This window comes from Chironomus tepperi, unplaced genomic scaffold (genome assembly GCF_022539635.2).
Source record: "Chironomus tepperi strain 1889 unplaced genomic scaffold, CSIRO-AGI_Ctep_v1 contig_376, whole genome shotgun sequence".
Lineage (NCBI taxonomy): Eukaryota > Metazoa > Arthropoda > Insecta > Diptera > Chironomidae > Chironomus > Chironomus tepperi.
In genome coordinates this window covers 3,046,736-3,066,548 of record NW_027226498.1, presented here as the reverse complement: position 1 = coordinate 3,066,548, position 19,813 = coordinate 3,046,736, and the positions used below count along the sequence as shown (strand labels likewise).

The 19,813-nt window shown below is 29.9% G+C and overlaps 1 protein-coding gene across 1 annotated transcript; it reads left to right on the top strand.

Moving 5' to 3' along the window:
- Nucleotides 1-6,021: 6,021 nt before the first annotated feature.
- LOC139095774 (uncharacterized) lies at nt 6,022-10,423 on the top strand. The gene is made up of 6 exons (XM_070647242.1): nt 6,022-6,697; nt 7,075-7,766; nt 7,921-8,298; nt 8,574-8,638; nt 8,722-9,251; nt 9,308-10,423. The coding sequence occupies exons 1-6, from the start codon at nt 6,171-6,173 to the stop codon at nt 10,389-10,391; spliced, it is 3,276 nt and encodes a 1,091-aa protein (XP_070503343.1). The 5' UTR covers nt 6,022-6,170; the 3' UTR covers nt 10,392-10,423.
- Nucleotides 10,424-19,813: the final 9,390 nt, after the last annotated feature.

The window sequence follows — 19,813 nt, the reverse complement described above, 5'->3', positions numbered from 1 at the left end:
GGAAAATCTTCACAAATTTCACAATAAGTCATTAATATGATTGAACTATTTTATTACTTCTGACTAATTTCCTTCAATTGGATTCACCTTTTGCAAAATTTATAGCTTTTAATATGATTCTGAGTTAATTCAGTATGTAAATGACTTTTCATTGATTTTTGGATATACTTTATTATTTAAATGGAATTAAAGCATTTTCGTTGAGCTACATTTACATTAGTGATATAAATTATGCAGAAAAGACTGAAAATATCAAAAATTCAACATAACGATTAAACAGAAAACCCCACAAAAGATTCTTCTTAATCAGGGAGTTGGCCTTAACTATTTTTAATGCTCTAAGTGTGAACCTTTTTAAATATTTAAAATTGATTCAAGTTCATCCTTAAATCCAATGATGAAAATAAATAAAAATCGTGCTGCATTTTATCTACGACATACAGCATCATCACATATAGGGGTCCGAATGACGGATATCCGTACCGCCCGTTACCGGTAATTACCGGTAATATCCATTACCGTTACCGTTCATTTATATGGATTATCCAGCGGTAACAGATTTTTAGGGTAAAAACGTTATTTTTAGACATTTTTCATTTTTGAAAACTTTTAATGTGGATATTTCCAAAAGAATTTTTAGACTTGCCAATTCCAAGATATATAAATTTCAAAGTAAAATGTAATTTTTGATCAAAAAATAATATTTTTGGTCACATTTAGTCACAGTGAGCATTGGATCTATTATAACTTTTATTTGATTACTGTTGAAAAAAATTACCAAAAATTACATCTAAAAATCAGTAATTTTGTATGATGAATCCTGAAGAAGTGCTTTATTTATTTGAAAAGGTAATATCAGGAATGATAGAGAGATGAAAAAGGTAACTTTTCGTGTCCATCAAGTAGAACGGTGACCTAACGAGTTTAGTGAAACACTATATATGGGTTTTTTGTGCTAATTTGTGAAAACAAGAAAACAACTTTTAAAAATTTTGTGAAGGTTCCTGCTCCGAGATATGAGCATTTAAAGATGCAATTTTTGACGTTCTGGAAGTCAAAATGTAACTCCAACATAACAGCACCAAAAAATTTGAAACTTTGCTGTTATTTTGTGCAACCCATACCCAGTAAAATAAGCCAAAAAAAATTTTTTCAAAATAGTTCCGCTACAGAGTTATATCAATTTTTCGATTTAAGTGCCGAAAAAGTAGTGAAAAACTCGAAAAATTTTCACACTTCTTAATCTGAAATCTACAAATCTTCACCAAAATTCTTTAAATTTTGCCTGTTTTTTGTGCAAGAGTTACCTAACAAAATAAGCATAAAATAATTTTTGGATGTAGCTTATGTGGTAAGATATAGCCGTTTTCCCGTGCAACCTAAACTCAAAAAATTCAAAGTTTTTTACAATTTTGCATGGAAATTACGCAAGACTTTACCAAAATTATTGAAAATTCTCCTGAATATTGTGCATATATTAATTGTTCATAAAAAGTTTAGTAAAATATAATTTTTTGATTATATATAGAAATATAGCCATTTTTCTCTCCAAGATAGTGAAAAAGTTAGTTTTTTTTTTAGATTTTTAGCTCTAACTTCAACAGGAAGTAACAAAAATTTTTGTAACTTTGTCTGATTTATTTGCAATCATTACTAAATGAAACAAAAAAAGTTTCATAAATTTTAATCAAGATTTGCATTTCTGAGAGTTAAAAATATGAAAAATAGAGATTTTTAATACTTTTTTACACCTTCCCATATGAAAAAATTGCAAAAATTTTTCAAATAAATTTTTTTTAAATTAAATTTTGCCAATAAATTTTTAAAAGTTGTTTTCTTGTTTTCACAAATTAGCACAAAAAACCCATATATAGTGTTTCACTAAACTCGTTAGGTCACCGTTCTACTTGATGGACACTAACTTTTCAGGTATTTATTGGGTTATGAAAAACTAGTTATTTAGCGCAAGCGCAAGCTGAAACTAAAACTGACCATATTTCGGTCATTTTTCAAATATTTTCTTTTTGAAATTTTAAACTGCAGGAAAGTTTTAATGCAAAAGTTCTTACTTTTGGATGTTTTACAATTTTTCTATACAAGCCATCCTCTAAAAACGTTTATAAATGGCTTTTTTTCAAAATTACCAAAAAAGTGACCATAAATAAAAATTTTTTTTACGCTAAATATTCGGATATATGAAGTCGGACTATACGGATATTACCGGTAATCACCGGTAATTACCGGTAAATATCCGTTACCGTCAAATCACAATTACCGGTAATTTTCGGACCCCTAATCACATATAAATGCACATTGACAATTTAATCAACTCGGTCCTGTTATAGCAGATATGAGTTTGCAAGTATGGATATATATTCATTTTTCACACTATATGTTAACATCAAAATGTGTCAAAGAACATTATGTACATACAACACTTTTAAGTGCATATTAAATTTGGAGAGAAAGGATGACTAAAAAAATATTCAACAACACTTTTCAGCATGTTCTATTCATATAAATATTTCATTTTGGGCTTGTTTGCATCTCCATCTTTCAATATCATATTGTCACTTAACATTATAAAATTTTCACTAAAATGTGTCACAAAAAACAGTCATCACCATTCGTGCTGTTTTAGACATTGAGCTTGTCTTATGAAACTTATGAACTTTTATTATTGTATGTCTCATAAGAAACGTTTCCGTGTAAGTTCTTTCAAAAAATTCATTATTCTGTAACGTAATAAGTGAATGCTGCCTTTTAAGTGTTCAAATTCTTTCCATTGTTTTAAAATGATTAAAATGCCATTACGTATAGAGAGTTGAACATGAAGTCAGAAGAAATGTGAAAATACTAAGAAAAAGCTTAATTAAATGTGATATTCTTGAAATTACTTAAATGGATTTTTATCGTTATACGTTTTACACTTACTCTATCTTTAATTCTATTTTTTTACAACATCATGTATACATGCAGTGATGTTGTGTGAGAAAATGAAGATAAATTTATTTTTGTGATAATGAATTATTATGTTTGGCCCCCGTTTTTGTGACTGTGCGAATTTCTAACTTACAAATAACAGCATGACACAAGAAAGGAAGGAATTGAGGGAAGCGTACAACGACAAAAAGTAATGCTTAGCAATTTGCATTCCTACTAATTACATTAAAGTTTAATTTATTTCTTACTCAGTGAATTTCTTCGTCGTGCGATCTTTTTTACATCGAACATGTTCATATATGAGAATTACTTCCTCCCTTGTTATGTCAATACGAATAAATTTAAAATTTCACAATATTCTGAAAATTTGTTATAAATTTTGCTAATCTAATTTGAGGAAATTTAATTTTGAATCCTTTAACAACTGTACGTCTTCTTCTTACCTCGATTTTTTGAAACTTATTTTTACTTTTCATGTTAAATGATATTCTCAAAAAAATTCGTAACATGGCAACAATATGAATAGGTTGAAAGAATATCAGAAAAAGCCTTATAAACAATTTTAGAGAATGTTTATCTTCTATGAGTGTTATGCAGTACTAAATATCAAGTAAATTTTAGGGTGATCATCTGATAAATCCGAAATAAATTTTACAAAGCAATTAAAATTCTTATTATTTCCAACGGTTATTCGAAATTTGAATTTCGATTTCCGAGTTAAATTTTTCATTCGCAGCCAACTTCAAGAAGAAAACATATTTTTCGAAGACAACATACTTTACTTTAGTGGAACACAAAATGATTTTCTAACTGTTTTATACTAAAAAAATTTCATATGATAATCTCAAGATAAGAATCATTACAAAAATGTTCTATAATAAATTCATACTTAATGAAATTTAATACATAAAAATCATTTTCTAAATGAGTTGTTAAAAGTCAATTTTATGTTTGAGAAATTAATAATTCATGATTTTCGTATAATCGTCATCATCATCATCAACGTTATTATCATAGTCACTTGTCTCTATTTTATAGAAATTAATGCGACATAAAATTTATGATGATATCTCATCGCTCGCTTGCTTATTTTTCAAGCAGTGAATGTCAATGAGTTCTTTGATTTTAAATTAAATTTTTAACCCTCGATATTTTCGTTAGTCTTTGCTTATCACTCAGCCTCTATATCATATGAATATTCATAAATGACATAAACATCAACGACAGCAGATTTTTCCACATCTCTCATGACTCTCGCGCACATATATCATCAATTTGAATTAAAATCCCATAATAACATCATTCAGACCTTACAGACATGAATGTGAATTTAAAATTTTCTATTTTCCATCAAATTTTCTTTTCATTTCATAATCGTGACTCATTATACGCCACATTGAAATATTTATTGACTTTTCGTCATCAAATTAAGTGATGAATATCTCAAGGGATTTATATTTTCTACTATGCTGTTTTAGATGAATGAAAAGACAGAAATTGTGTTTGCTGTGATTTTTTGTCGGAAATCTGAGTCCTTAATATTATTTTGACTAAGCAAAGAAACAGTAACAAAAGATGTCCATCAAAATATGGAAATCAAATTTTACCTAACTACGTGGAGTTTTCTTCAAAAATCACAAGACTCAATATTTTATTGCAACAGTCAGAGTTGGCAAAGGTAGGGTTTTGCTGCTTACTAGTCCACCTTCCACAGATTGATACATTTTGCGGATATATCTTTCCACAGGTGGTCGCTTTCTTCAGATGATCCTCTGCAGTCTTGTAATTCGCTGATTTCGGGAATTTTTTAAGAACTTTTACGCTGGATGTTGTAATGAACATAAATAAAGGGTTATTTATACTCCTGGATCCTGGTATGCTGTAAATATACGTTCCTGGATGTACATCCTTTACATCCCATGGCAATTTAATTATTTCTACCAGCATGCCAACGCTGGCAACAACTTAATTTAATTTGTGCCTTATGATGAGACAATATGTGAAGTAAATTTATTTTTTTGTGTATTAAAAATTCTCTCGTGGATGCAATAAGCGATGTAAATTCAATTTATTTACAATTACAAGCTTCTTCATAGTTTAGTGAGTCAGACTAAACGAAAAATTTAATTTTTCCTCTTTTTTCACAGCATGTACATCGTCAAGTGGGAATAACAAATCTTGATGTGTTTTTTTATTATTATTACATATTTTCATTCTCTTAAAAATTATATTTAGAGGCGTCGTTGACAAGCCATGAAGAAAATAAATTCGATTCTTTGTTTTAAGGCGGGTAAAAAAAAGAAGGGAAAAAATTGTGAATTGAGCGGAGATGAGTTGTTGTTACATACTAGCATACATGGATTGGATGACAAGAAAGGAAAGTTCCCAGGAGAATGTTTACAAATTACTTTCGGGCAAGTTCTTATCACATAGAAAAAAATATTGAAGAGACAAAAACTTTTATGATAAGTTTTCCATCCACAATGACTTTCCTCTCTTGTCCCTTCAATCTTTTTGTACATGAGGAAAAATGGTTATGATTATTGCAAGTCATGCATCATGAAACATGTGAAAAATAAATTGCTCAGATATTGAAAAGTCTTTAAAATGACTTTTAGTTGTGGGAGTTTTTTAAAGGATTTGAAATGAGTCAGGTCATCTCAATTTCAAACTTTTCGACATTCGATTATCGAAAAATTCAAACATTTTTAAAGAGTTCAAACTCTGACTTTATTTAAAATAAAAATTTACGTTACAAAAGAAAAATGAAAAAAATTTTGAAAAAAAAAATAACGGTCGTTTTTGAGAGGGCCACGTTCTGGATTTGAAACCAAGAATTTTAGTATTTTATTAAAGAACAATTTTTAAAATTTATAATTGATTCATCAAATTTAAGGCAGAAAAAAGATGATCTTATGAATTACATTAATTTTTCATTTGATTATATGGAAATGACTTATAAACAAAAGAACATTCCTCATTTTTCTTGTATTAGTGTTTAAACAGATGGAATCGTTTTTTTTTTTTCGTTTGTCTTTACAATAATTTTATCGATAATAGAATTTATTATGTTTTGTGCTTTCGTCGGCCACGCATCATTTTCAAATTTCTATTTACGTACAGTAATTTTTCCGCGGTTTGAACTTAAAATATTGTTATTGAAAATTAATCAGTAATTAAGGAAAGTAATTAGACTTTTAAGTAATTAGAAATTTCAAGCCGCAGCAATGTCAAATTACGATCCAATAAATCGTATTTTAAGTGGAAGAAGAGTTCCCCAAGTTTATCATGAGTTTAGTTCAGTTGGACAAGTCGCATTACACGTTTTAAGTTATCATCCACATAAAATTTTACAAGTTAATGACGATGATGGAATCTCACTTACTAGCACACAGATAGCAGAAATGATGACAAATATAGCAAAAAATTTATATAGACTCGGTTTAAGAAGTGGAGATATCGCGGGTTTTTGTCTATCTAATACAACCTATGTTGCCCCACTGGTTTTTGGATGTTTATTATTAAGACTTCCTATCAATCCAGCTGATAAACTTTTTGGAGTTGAAGAAATTGTCAGTATTTTTAGAAAAACTAAGCCAAAAATTATTTTTTGTGATCATGATAACGTTGATAAAATAATGGAAGTCTTGGAAATAATGGAAAGTGATGCAATGATTGTTACAATGACAGAAAGAGTTCGAAATTTAAATCATATATCTGATCTCATGCGTGACTGCTTTATAGATAATGAAAGGTAAGTGATTATTATCTTTTTTAATCAACATGCGATTAAGTTAATCAATGTCTGAATATTACCCGAGCAACACAAATTAATATGACTCCGTTACGGAAGCTTGTTTCGACTCCTTGGGAGTTAAGCGCACTTTTACTCAGCGATTAAATAAACCAATTAGCAATAATTTTAAGCTAGTAAACCAAGTGATAAGCAATTAATTCAAAAGTACTGAATTATTGCTTCAAACTTGAGCTCTCAACGACTTGCCAATAAAAGTTTAATAAGAATATGTTTTTAAGAAAAATTGCTTCAAATCCATTAAACAACCTCACAAAGCTTCAAATGACGGAGAATAATATATTAATGTGAAAAATCTTTCCATCTTTCTTCAACAGTTTCATTTACAACATTCCAAGTGATTTAATTGCTGCATTTATTGTATGTACTTCAGGTAGCACCGGTAATCCAAAACTAGCTATGATATCTCATATACAACAACTACAGCTTTACATGTGGTTTGATGATATTGTTGAAATTAAATTTAGTTATTGCCCAGCAAGTTTATTTTGGCTTAATGGATTTGCTCATATTGTGTTCAGAACATTAAATACCCAGAAACGTTTGATTACAGCTAAACCATTTTCCTCAGACTTATTTTTTAATTTAATTGAAAAATATAAAATCAATGAGGCTAGTCTGTATGCACCACTTTTAAAACTATTAGTAGAATCTCCAAGATTTGAATCGACAGACTTTAGTTGTTTTGATATGATTTCCAGTGGAGGCTTTGCTACACCATTACGGTTTTGTCAAATTTTTCGACGAAAATTAGTCAATGGAAAGTTTGTTGTAGGCTACGGACTATCGGAAACAGGCGGAGTAAGTACAAAAATTATAACTCCGTCTTCAACTTCATCAGTAGGAGCTCCATTTTTAAATACTGATGTGAAAATCCAACTTGATGATGGAACTACAGGTGGAATTAGGGAAATTGGTGAAGTCCTTGTACGACATCCTATAAAATTTCTTGGTTACTTTAATAATGACCCGTCAAATAAGGTTGATGATGATCATTGGTATCATACAGGTATGCACAAATTCATTTGATCAACCGAAAATTCGGACATACTTAGCTGTAATTACAGTCGAGTTCTAGTAATTCATGCCGTACTTCCGAACAGTTCCGACTAAAATTTTTTAGTTTTTAATTCCTTCTTAATTTTTCCATTTCCAAAAATCAGGAGATATGGGATACATTGATGAAAATTATGAACTCAACATTGTCGGCCAGAGGACTTTGGTGATCAAAAACATTCACTGTGAAATTTATCCATTTGAAATAGAAAATAGAATTGAAGCAGTTTACGGTGTAAAACAAGTTGTTGTAGTAGGAACTCCGGATTTAATTGAATTGTATGTTCCAACGGCATTAGTTGTCAAGGATAAGAATAGCGATGTTAATGAAGATTCGATTTATGAAGCCGTAAGTGATTTACCATACTATCAACGTCTCACTGGAGGGATATTCTTTGTGGACGAATTACCAGTAAATGGTTCAAATAAAATAAAAAGAATTGAAGCAAAGGAACTTGCTATTCAGCTTAAAATGGAAAGAATGAGTTTAGAAAATTAATGTTTACTAAATAAAAGATAAGATGTAATAACACATACCTAGATGCAAAACGATTGATAACAAGTACTAACACAACTGATATCAATTTAAAATCATACGCAATACAAGCTTTTATGAAAGTACAGTTTCAATTATTTATACAGTTTTATTTCAAGAAAACATTAATTCTTAAAAAAAAATTCAATATTCAGTATTAATTCGACCATGGAACCGGCCATATTAATTCCTCAATCACATTATATTACATGAATTATTAAATAGATATCTGGAAATCAATATTTGAGTATCTGGAAGTTCTCACAGACAATACAAAAACACCTGCAATTGTAGAAAAAATCTAAAACTTTCAAGTTTCCAAATAAAGTAATTTTATAAAAAATAAAATTTAGTTGTTATTTAAACTGTATAGAGGATGGCCAGTTTTGATCCTTTAAAAAGAATTTTAAGTGGAAAACGAGTTCCTCAAATTTTCCACCAAAATGTGTCAATTGGACAAGTTATTCTATATGAGATACACAAGAATCCTCTAAAAGTACTGCAAGTGAATGATGATGATGGAATTGAACTTACAGGAGGTCAAATAGCGAATATGATGATCAATATAGCTAAGAATTTATATAGATTTGGTCTCAGAAGTGGTGATGTTGCCGGCTTATGTGCATCTAATTCTACTTTCATTGCACCAGTGATTCTTGGATGTTTGCTTCTCAAACTTCCATTAAATCCTGTTGATAAATTTTTTGATGTTTCCGAAATTATTAGTATTTATGAAAAAACAGTGCCGAAAATTATATTTTGTGATCATGATAATGTTGGAAAAGTGTTTGAAGTACTTCAGTCGTTAAGGAATAATGCACTTGTTATAACATTAACAGAAAAAGTTGGAGGAATTCCTCATATATCAGACTTATTAGTTGATCACCACCTTGTCTTAGACGAGTAAGTTATTTTATTTCCTTCTATATGTCTTAAATCTATAAAAAATTAATTTTTAGCATTATTTATCAAAATGTAACAACAGATATACCTGCATATATAGTCTGTACATCTGGTAGTACAGGAAGATCAAAATTAGCCCTCATCTCTCACATGCAACAACTTCAATTCTATTCTTGGTTTGAAGATCATGCTGATAAAAGATTTAGTTATTGTGCTTCGAGCATGTTTTGGCTAAATGGACTCAGCAATGTCACTTATAGAACCTTAAATGCTCAAAAACGCTTAATCACTGCCAAACCATTTTCTCCAGATTTATTTTTTGATTTTATTGAGAAGTACAATATCAATGAGTGCAGCTTGTTTACGCCACTTTTAAAACTCATCGCAGATTCTCCACGATTTCGAGCTGCTGACTTTAGTAACTTCGACATGATTGTTACTGGAGGAGTTGCAGTTCCTGAGTATTATAGACAAATATTTTTAAGTAAATTAACAAAAGGAAAGCTAATAATTGGATATGGTTTATCAGAAGTTGGAGGAATCTCTTCAAAAGCTGTATCTTTACCAATTACAATGACAATTGGAGTTCCATGTGTAAATACAGAAATAAAGATACAATTAGATGATGGATCAACAGGTTTTGTCAATGAAATTGGTGAAATTTTAGTGCGGCATCCAGTCAGATTTTTAGGATATTTCAACAATGAACCAAGAGCGCGGATTGATGATGATGGATGGTTCCATACAGGAGATATGGGATTTATTGATGAAAATTGTGAATTGAGTATTGTCGGTCAAAGGAGTCAAGCAATTAAGAATATTCACAATGAGATTTATCCATTTGATATAGAGAATATGATTGAAAATATTGATGGCATCATTCGTGTTGTTGTAGTTGGAACTCCTGATTTGATGGAATTTGAAGTCGCAACTGCTTTAATTGTTAAAGATCCAAATAGCAATGTAAATGAAAATTCTGTTCGATCAGTTTTAAGACAACTTCCTCATTATCAACAACTCACAGGTGGGATTTTCTTCGTTAAAAGTTTACCATTGACAAGTCTTGGTAAAGTAAAAAGGAATGAAGCAAAAGAAATAGCAACAAAAATGAAAATTGAAAGACAGCTTAATGAACTTTAGAGTTGATGAAATAATATCTTAAATCGTAAATTTTTAATATTTAAATAAGTTTTAGATGTTAAATGTGTTCTATGCAATCATTTAAGCTCCAACTACGTTTTAAAGGTAGAAAGAAAGTAAAGTATTGAAATATTACAAAACTTATTACAAAATATAAATATTTAAAATACAATAAGTAGTTTAGTGACAAAACACAAAGCGTATCATTTCCTTCGTTGAATATACAGAACTAAAAATACAGCACTCAAATTATTTTGTTTTTAATGAAACACAATGAAGTGTATGGTAAATATTTTAAAATACTTGGAATTTGTGGAGTGGATTGAATGCAGCATAATATTATGCTGAATACGATACAATTTAAAGAGCATAAAGGAAGAGCAATAAAAACTAATTTTCATAAGAATAAGAGTACTATTAGAAAGTAAAAGACAAACACTTTCTGTCACAATTCTCGATGGTATTTAAAATTCTGTACATCATTGCAGTGATCCTTATAAGTATTCCACTTGCTTTTGTCTTTCAAAAATTTATGATAAATTTAAATTCTCGAACACATTTTTGTCTGTTTTTCAACAGTTTCGTTCTAAAAAATCAGAGCTTGAAGTCAACTCAAAATTTATATGTAGTCGTGTTCGAGCTCTTCAAATAATTCTTTGGAGGTTCTAAAATTGTTGCTGATAACCAACTTCCTTAGTTAGACATAATCATTGACCACTTCGAATTGCTTATCACAATGATTATTGGCCGTTTACTTATTACTTAATGCAAAAAATCAATTGAACCTCCATCACTACCTATTAACTTATTACTCCTCTCAAACCTATTTTGCACTCAAACAAACTTGACGTTGAGCTTACGAGCTTACGATAAGAAAATAGAACAATAAAATTCTTTAAGTTCATTTTTAAAATATCTAGCATTTAAAAAACGTTCATTTAACAGAATTAATATTCTAAACAAAAAAGAATCTCAAATAATCAAAAAATTGTGACATAAACGTAGTTCCATCACAGAAAATGCAGTAAAATCTGAAGAAAAAATATGATGTTTCATAGAAAAGTTTTTTAATTTTCGTCTGGCTTGTTGGTAGCATGAATAAATTGCTTTTTTTGTGCAACATTAAACATTAAAAAAATGAAAAGTTTGTCTTAAGTTTTCCATCATCAGTGGCAGCAAAAGTAGTACAAGCAAAAATAGTTGTCGGAAAAAGTCCACAAAAAGTTATTGTTATTATAATGCAACATATTTTTTGCTTCGATTTATAATTTCAAGGCAATTTTTCGTGTGGTAATCGACTTAAAAAGCCATTGTTTAGGCGATGACTTTAAAAATTGTCATAAAAAGTATAATCTTTTACGAATATGTCACTAATTTAAATAATAATAAAAAAGACATCAACACCCAATATACTTAAAATCGTCATAATCATGGAAATATAAAGTCTCTAATAGAAAATGAAAAATTAATTTAATTAATTAATTTGAAAGCAGCAGGCGTGGACCTAATGTCTTAATAAATTTGCATTTTTACTTACTGTCATCCTCTTCTTCTTATCTACGTCTCTTCTCTCTCGTATTGTATGTTCATTCCAAATTCATTTCCAGATGCTCTGTGTGCTCATTTAAGACACTCTGTCTAATTTGAATTAATTAAATGAATTGCCACATTATCAGTCAGTGTGTCTGAAGCACACTTCTCGTCTCGTTTTTATACATTATTTTCGGTTCTGTCTTTCATTTCCCATTTTTATTTTTTTTTTTGTCTATTTCATTCTCTTCCATCCATGTGTGCCGTATAAATTATTTTCCGAGAGTCGCTTTAGGATGGAATCATCCCAACAATGAGAAATGAAATGAAGATTAAGCTTAAACATTTCTATTCAAGGTCCGAGTTACACATGATTTGTAGAAGTTACTAGAGTTGAAATTTTAATCTATGTTGAAATATAGATTGAAGCTAACTTATGTATGGTAAAAAATGAATATCTGAATCAGTGGTAGGCAGCCATTTTTGTGCCACGACACACCTTGTTGGTAACCACAGGATGCACACCACTGATCTGTATAGATAAACTTTTTTATGATATTCTCGGGCAAATCACACTTGTGATGTGATTCATATTAGATTGATGAAATTCATTAGTCAATTTTACAGCTTAATGCTGTGTTAAATTGAATAATAAGGTTCAAGATTTGTGGCCTTAATGCTCGTCAACACGCATGAATATTATACAATCTGTCTTTTTACTATATGTTACAGTCAATAGTGATCTAGCTTATAGCATATGCTATTGTATTCATTCAGTGTGTATAAAATGGAATTATCTCCTCTTAATGGATGATAATAAGAAGTCTTATTTGATACAGGATTGATAATGGATTCAATTACACTTCAACAATCATCCAATATGGGGGATTGGGGAAGCCGAAGTTTGATTTGATGAGCTACGGACCAAATGTCACGTGTATACCTTGCCGTGATATCCATTAAATACACCGCTGGCATCCGAGCTTTGTGCCGAGTCAGTATTTCAGTTATCATCCAATATTCAATTCGCACTTTTGGGTAGATAGAAGTATGGGGGTATATATAAGTCGAGATAGAAGGTTTTAGTATAAGTTAATGTCAAAAATTCATAAATAATTAGAATATACAGGAATAAACAAAATAAATAATAAAATACCTCATTAGACAAATAGTAAGCTATTCATCTTCGCATATGTTTTGCAAAAATAAGTACAAAAAAATGAAAGCAATAAAATAACGAAGAGAAAATTTGTTGTAATTAAATATCGTTTTGTAACACATTGTATACATCTATAGATACATATATTTTCCAATAAGCGCAATACTTTGTGCTGTATTTTACTACGATGTGTTGATAGGAGAAGATTACGATGAACATTGTCGGAAAAAAGAAAGGAAAAAGGAAAAGAAATGAGCAAAACAATTTACAACCAGGAAAAGTTTCTTCGTTTCTCTCTCTTCGTTTTCCGCTTTATTTGTTTGTATGTCCGTGCAAGGTATAGATTCATTTTGATAATGGTGATTAAAAAAATGTAAAAATTTAATTAAATATCAATGAGGAATTTGCAAAATTTAATTTTCAACAGAATAACATCATCGACTATGTGTCTCAGAAATTTGGAACTAAACACAAGCTGATCAAGAAGCCCTTGGTTGCCTAAAAGAAGGAATAGAAGGGCGATGAGTATCAATTACGACCCAATGACGGTATCAGCGCTCCCAAGAAAAGAGACGAGCTGGTCTTGCATATAGACGCCCACAGGATGCCCCGGCATGTAACGGTATCAAACTTTGTGTATGAGGTAAGAGATTTTAAGGAAGGCCAAATAATTCCTCAATAAGATGAGTAGAAAAGGATGTTAAAGTCCCAAACATTCTGAACTGCCAGACTTTCACGAAGGATAGAGCCGGCTCTATATGTTCTATCTGCGCGGCAATGGGCCCACATGTCCCACAGCCAAGGAAGTAAGTTGGCGATTAACGACAAATAAAAGTTTATCATCGAAATATTTCCTTGCCTTGAAAATCTTGAAAACACATATATAAATGTCGGTTCCATAATATCCGCAGGCTAGGAGCAAACAAAAAATAAAAGAAACAAAGTAGAAGAATAAAGATGTGAATTTGTTTCGAGAATAATAAAATCAAAATAAGAAAGCATAGAAAAGAACATGCCATGAGTAGAAATAAGTATTTACACATGTACATGGTATGTTAAATGTGTGTACAGCTCGGATGAAAGAAGGAAAATCCCTTTAATAGATTATTGACATCAAGTGCCTGTAAACTTTTACCTAAATAAGATTGTATGTTATTGTTCTGAATAACATGACATAATATGGAACAATTTATCTATGGAGCATGAAAATGTTGCTAATAGCAACAATAGATTCACTTAATTAACCTTCCAAAAAGGATATGTGTGCATAGTAACAAAATATTATAGGGGATGGGTAATTTAAAAATTCTCATGTATTGCTACATGCACTTGACTTTCACAGCTAAAATTATGAATTTTATGAATATGTATGTTCATGTTATCATATGCAAATCAAATAAATATTAACAATTGACGTTTATTATATCCATAAATAAACATTACCGACAACCCTCCAATGAAATTATTTCCTTCCTTCCTATCTCTATTCTCTATGCTCACTTTTTTTGCTGTTGAACAGCAAAACCGACGTTGTTATAATGTTTGGATGAATAAAAACTTTAGTGAATATATGAGAATTCCACTATGAAGAGATTACTTTGAAAATATGCACATAATGTGCAAGATACAATCTGATATTTCTGCACTGTTTCCTTTTGGGAACAGACAACATTGGAATGTGCATCTAGGTGTGAATTTCGCTATTAATTTCCGGAGATTTTTAATAAATTTTTAAAGAGCTAAGTCATGCATGTTTTGAAAAGCTTTAGGCCTAAGGTAACTTAATGGTAAATATAATGTCTCCTTTGGTGACATTACTGTCTGTAGCCGAGTCGGCTTTGCAATAAATATGTATCGAAGAAAATTCCATCACCGAGCCACTGTGACTAATTCAAGTGAAGAGAAAAAAAACCTTATTTTGTGATCTCACATAATGAAAAAAATTATTTCATAAAATCCTCTCGAGGATCTACATATTTAGATATCTTCAAAAAATTGTGATTGCAACTTAAAACTGTTTATAAATTCATGAATACTTTTCCTTGTGACTTCTCAAATATAGCGAGAAATTTCTTAAAAATTTTAAAATGAATGTGAAATAGCAAATGAAAAAAATCACAGGAATGAAAATTTACATATCCATCCTTCCAATGTTGACGAAAAAATTATGAGCAATTCTTTTCATGAATACAGAATTACCAAAGTCGCTGATGAAAATCAGCAAAAGACGAAGCAAGTAAGACGAAAAAATAAGAAAAAAGGTGATGATTATGGTCGTTGCTCTTGAATGCGAAATTTTCATTTGATTTTTCTCCTCTTTATTTTCACGTCATAAGGGAGAGAAATGAAAATTTGTGACACACTTTCATGTCAACGAGTGTCTTTTAATAGCTCGTATCTGTATAGAGCAGTGGTGTACAACCTTTTATTTTTCGCGCACACCTTGGTAGTAAGTCTCGACCGAAACCTGAAAAAGCTTTTGGTTCACAGCATTTCCGAAAAGTTTTGACCGCACTCTAGGGTGCCGCAGCAAACAGTTTGTCTACCGCTGCTCTATAGAGCGCTACAAATGATGTTTGCACGTTGAAATTTTCTTTTGATCTCGCGACATTCTCCTACAATGTCCTTATTTTGCATATAAATATGCTTTGATTATTATTCATATGAAAATTTTTACATTTTTTTCTATTCCGGAACTGAGGATGAGTTGATACCTAGAAGAAATAAAATTGTGAATCACAAACCAAAAATATTTTTATTTGAACTTCCCCTCAAGCATCTTGCATTCCTTCTTTCACACACAATCAGATTTATAATTCCTTTTAGGTATTGTCAACTTTATTTGTCACGTAGCATCACAGCAGTAGAAGAGAAGAAGCTGATAAAGTTTACATCATTTATTCAACATTAATGTGGAATTTATTGCTGCAACATTGAGACGATATATTGAGCATTGGTGAAGGTGGAATAAGGAACAAAAGAAGATTGTTTCCAAATAAAACTTATAAATTTCTGTAAGAAAAGCAGCACAATTATTCGAAATAATGAAGAATGAAAATTCCCTTAAACTGTAATGTAAATGGTAAATACATTAAAACAGACTCCGTAAGACAATTGAAATTAATTAGCTTAATTGAAAAGTGAATTCTATTTTTCAAGATAAAATGATTTTTCAATGTTTTGTGTTTTTAATGAAACTGTAAATTTAAAATGGCAATTAATAAGGAAACTCTGTAAAATTGTTCTTATTGTTTTTTGTTGTGCTGATCAAGCGTACATAAAGTGTGGGTGGAATTAAAATTTAGAGGGTTTGGGTTTTTTCACGAAAACCCAAGAAAATTGGAGAATTTTTTTCATTAAGGAGCGGGGTTTGATATATAATCTGGATTCAAACCTGAAGTAAGTCCTAATGACTGACTTTAACATTTAAATTTCAATTTGTATCTAGGTATATTAAATTAAATTTATTTTTATTAAGCCAACAATAATCTGAATATAATCATTTCTAGAGAAATTTATTTAAGGAAATATGTAATACCTAAAGTAAAATAATAAGGCTTAATAAAACTGACCTTTTCGGTTATTCTTCTTAGTTTCCCATGAGAAAACAACACCTACATGAGGATTATATAGGAAAACCAATATTATATAGGTAAAAGATGTAATCTTTTGCTTATTTGTCAATGTTATAAATCGATTACTAAACTCTTAGAACATTTTATTGAACCCGGAAGGTGCACGGCATGGAAATGGCCTACTATGCAGTTCCATGTTAACTTGACTCTGGGTTGAGGACGGGTATCTACGCCTTGTGCTTTTTGGGACATTTTTGAATCATTTGAAATGCAGTAATCAACCCAATAGTCATTAGAACTTATCCCAGGCCACAAAATGCTCAATTTGGTAGCAAAGAAATCCATATGAATCTTTGTGTCACTCGGGTATTATAAAAAAGTAAAAACGAAGGTGATTTTTCTTTTATCGATTTTCTTCCTACTTTTTGCTGTCTCTTTTTCTGGTAAACAAATTTTTTGAAGCCTCAATATTCATGTATGAGCTAAAACATTTCTTAAAAGCTTTTTTTTCTGTCAAGTACGACTTCAAAGCAGGAAAATTTTCGTTTTCATAATAAATATTTATTTTATTTATTTTTCAACTCACGAAATTATTAGATGTTGTTGAAAATAAATGTGAAGTATATTATGTGTAGCATAGGTACTTTTGAATGTAAGAAGAATATTTTTCTGTGAAAACTACTTACTGTATCTGCTGATGTTTCAAAGAGGATTTTAGATTTCTTTTAGTGAATGTTAGGCTAGATACTACGAGTTATCTATCGTGATACTTACAAAATAGCTGTTCAGTAATGACGCATGTATGCAAATAGTATTTACATTGGGTCTAATCAAGTTACTAAATAGTTGAACTCTCTTATTCTAATTATGTATTTAAGCAAAAAGTTAAATTAGAAGTCTACAGGAGCAAATTGAAAATTAGATAGAGGAAGAGAAATAGAGAGATGAACTTTTTATTCTCGTAGATGTAATTACGAAACTCACATTCATTGTTTTATTTACTCACCTTCCAGCAAAATAGCAATTTAAGTGAAAGAAGCCTATGAAAATCGTTCGTGCAAAATTACTGCCTACACATGCTAAGAATATGTTCAGTTTTGTTTGACATAAAGAGGAACTTTTCAATTTTATGTTACACATTAAATCCACACGTAAATGCTGAAATAAGAGAAGCTCTTTTATGTGCTGTAGAATTGTACAAATGCTTTGACATTTGATATCTTAATTAAATGTATTCATGTCAAATCTAATGTAAAATGTCAACATTCATTTTTTTATACATACTTTACAATTTCCCATTCCGTTCTGATACAAAACTATTCATGTAAGAAGCATTATACAAACACAATTTTCCGCATACAGAAGCGAATCATGAAATTGTATAAAAAGAGGAAATTATTCAATGAAATGGAAATATTTGCCAATAATTCAGCATGTACTGCACTATCAATTAGCTGAGCTTTCCTAAAATCTTTAAACAAACAACAAACAATAGCTGTGTATTGTAATCAAAACTTTGTACATAGACAGATAAAATTGTAAATTGCATTATTATATCAGAGTATTATTGAAACTTTTCCATTTTTAATCCATTCCTTTTTTTTTCTTGCAAAGAAAACTTTTTTTACAGTTTGTTCTCGTTATGGTTTTAATCTAACCGTTTTGATTTTTTCAAGGGATATTGAGTGGTCAGGTTTGTATTTGATTAGTTTTGTGTCTAATTTTGATGACAAAAAATCGGATCCAGACGACATACGCTGTCTTTAGAACTTGTGTAAAGTGTAAATCAACAATACTTATTTAATTAATAAGTTAATTAAAGACTCCTTATGGATTTAATTTGATAACAACGATGTTTATTCTTCAGTATTCAAAAACAAACTAAATATTTACATGGAGGGGACAACAACTTTAAAAGGGGAAAACAACTAATTGAAGTTGCACATAATTTAAATATAAAATAACCGTTAGTATATTCTCAGGAGGACTAAATAAACATAACTCCCCAAATAACTATCCTTTCTCCGTTTATTAAATAAATCATTCATATGAAAATGCGCATTTTTTCAATTAGCCAAACAAAATTTAAATTTTTTACTGATTGCTCTATATTATGTCTACCCTTCATTCACAAGCTGAAAAAACTCACAATTCAGTTTGAAAAAAAAAACTCGATTATTTCATTGAATTGAAGAAAATTTAATGGTAAATGGAAATAAATCAAAAAATATTATCGCATAAATTATTCATAATCAAATGAGAAACCATTAAAACTATTTGAAAAAGAGTTTCTGGTTTGAACAATTGTTAGCATAATTTTCGTTTTTATGTCTCATTCGCTTCGAAAAATTGTTCATTCAACGTTCTGTAAAATAATTGACTGAATTTATAACAGCCACAAGATTGGAGGGAACGAATCAGTGCTAATCGCATTTAAAATATTTCTTTATTTTAATTGTTAATTGATTTATGGTATTAATTTTTTAGAGGATTTTAATTTCATAAATTTTTGTGTAAAAATTTTTATGGCTTCTTGTTGCTTCTCGATGCTAGACTTCAACAGAAATTCCGTTATACTTTACTAAAATGATATGAGTCCAAAAAATACAGGGCAAGTTGTTCTCGCCTTAGGTCAATAATATATCCAATGATCTAGCCTTAGGAACTTGACATAGGGTGAACTTGACAGGGATTAATTCATGATGTGGGACACAGATTGCCCACTGGATTAATTTTTTTGTTCTTGAATTACAAAGTTCGTTCTGCTTTGTAACTTTATTTTTAAAGAAACTGTCATCTTTTCTGATATTTACCTACTTTGTGTAAACTATAATGAAAGAAATAGAACTTCAATGTCCAAACATTCAAAATATAGAGATGAAAACTAATTTAATTCATATGAAATATATTAACGCACAGTCATAATATTACTCTTCATCTCACAACAGTTAAGCTGAAATAATAAAAACAAAACACACATTTAATGTCGTAAATCATGTTGAGTGTATGAGAGAAATATCATCTCCATCAAAAGATCATCCGCATATGTGAGGAACGGTCTATACATATATGCTGAAAGTCAGTGCAAAGAAATCCACTTGAAAATTCTTTTTTAAAAAAATTTATTGCTTTTCTTTCTACATCTTTACAGTAAAATT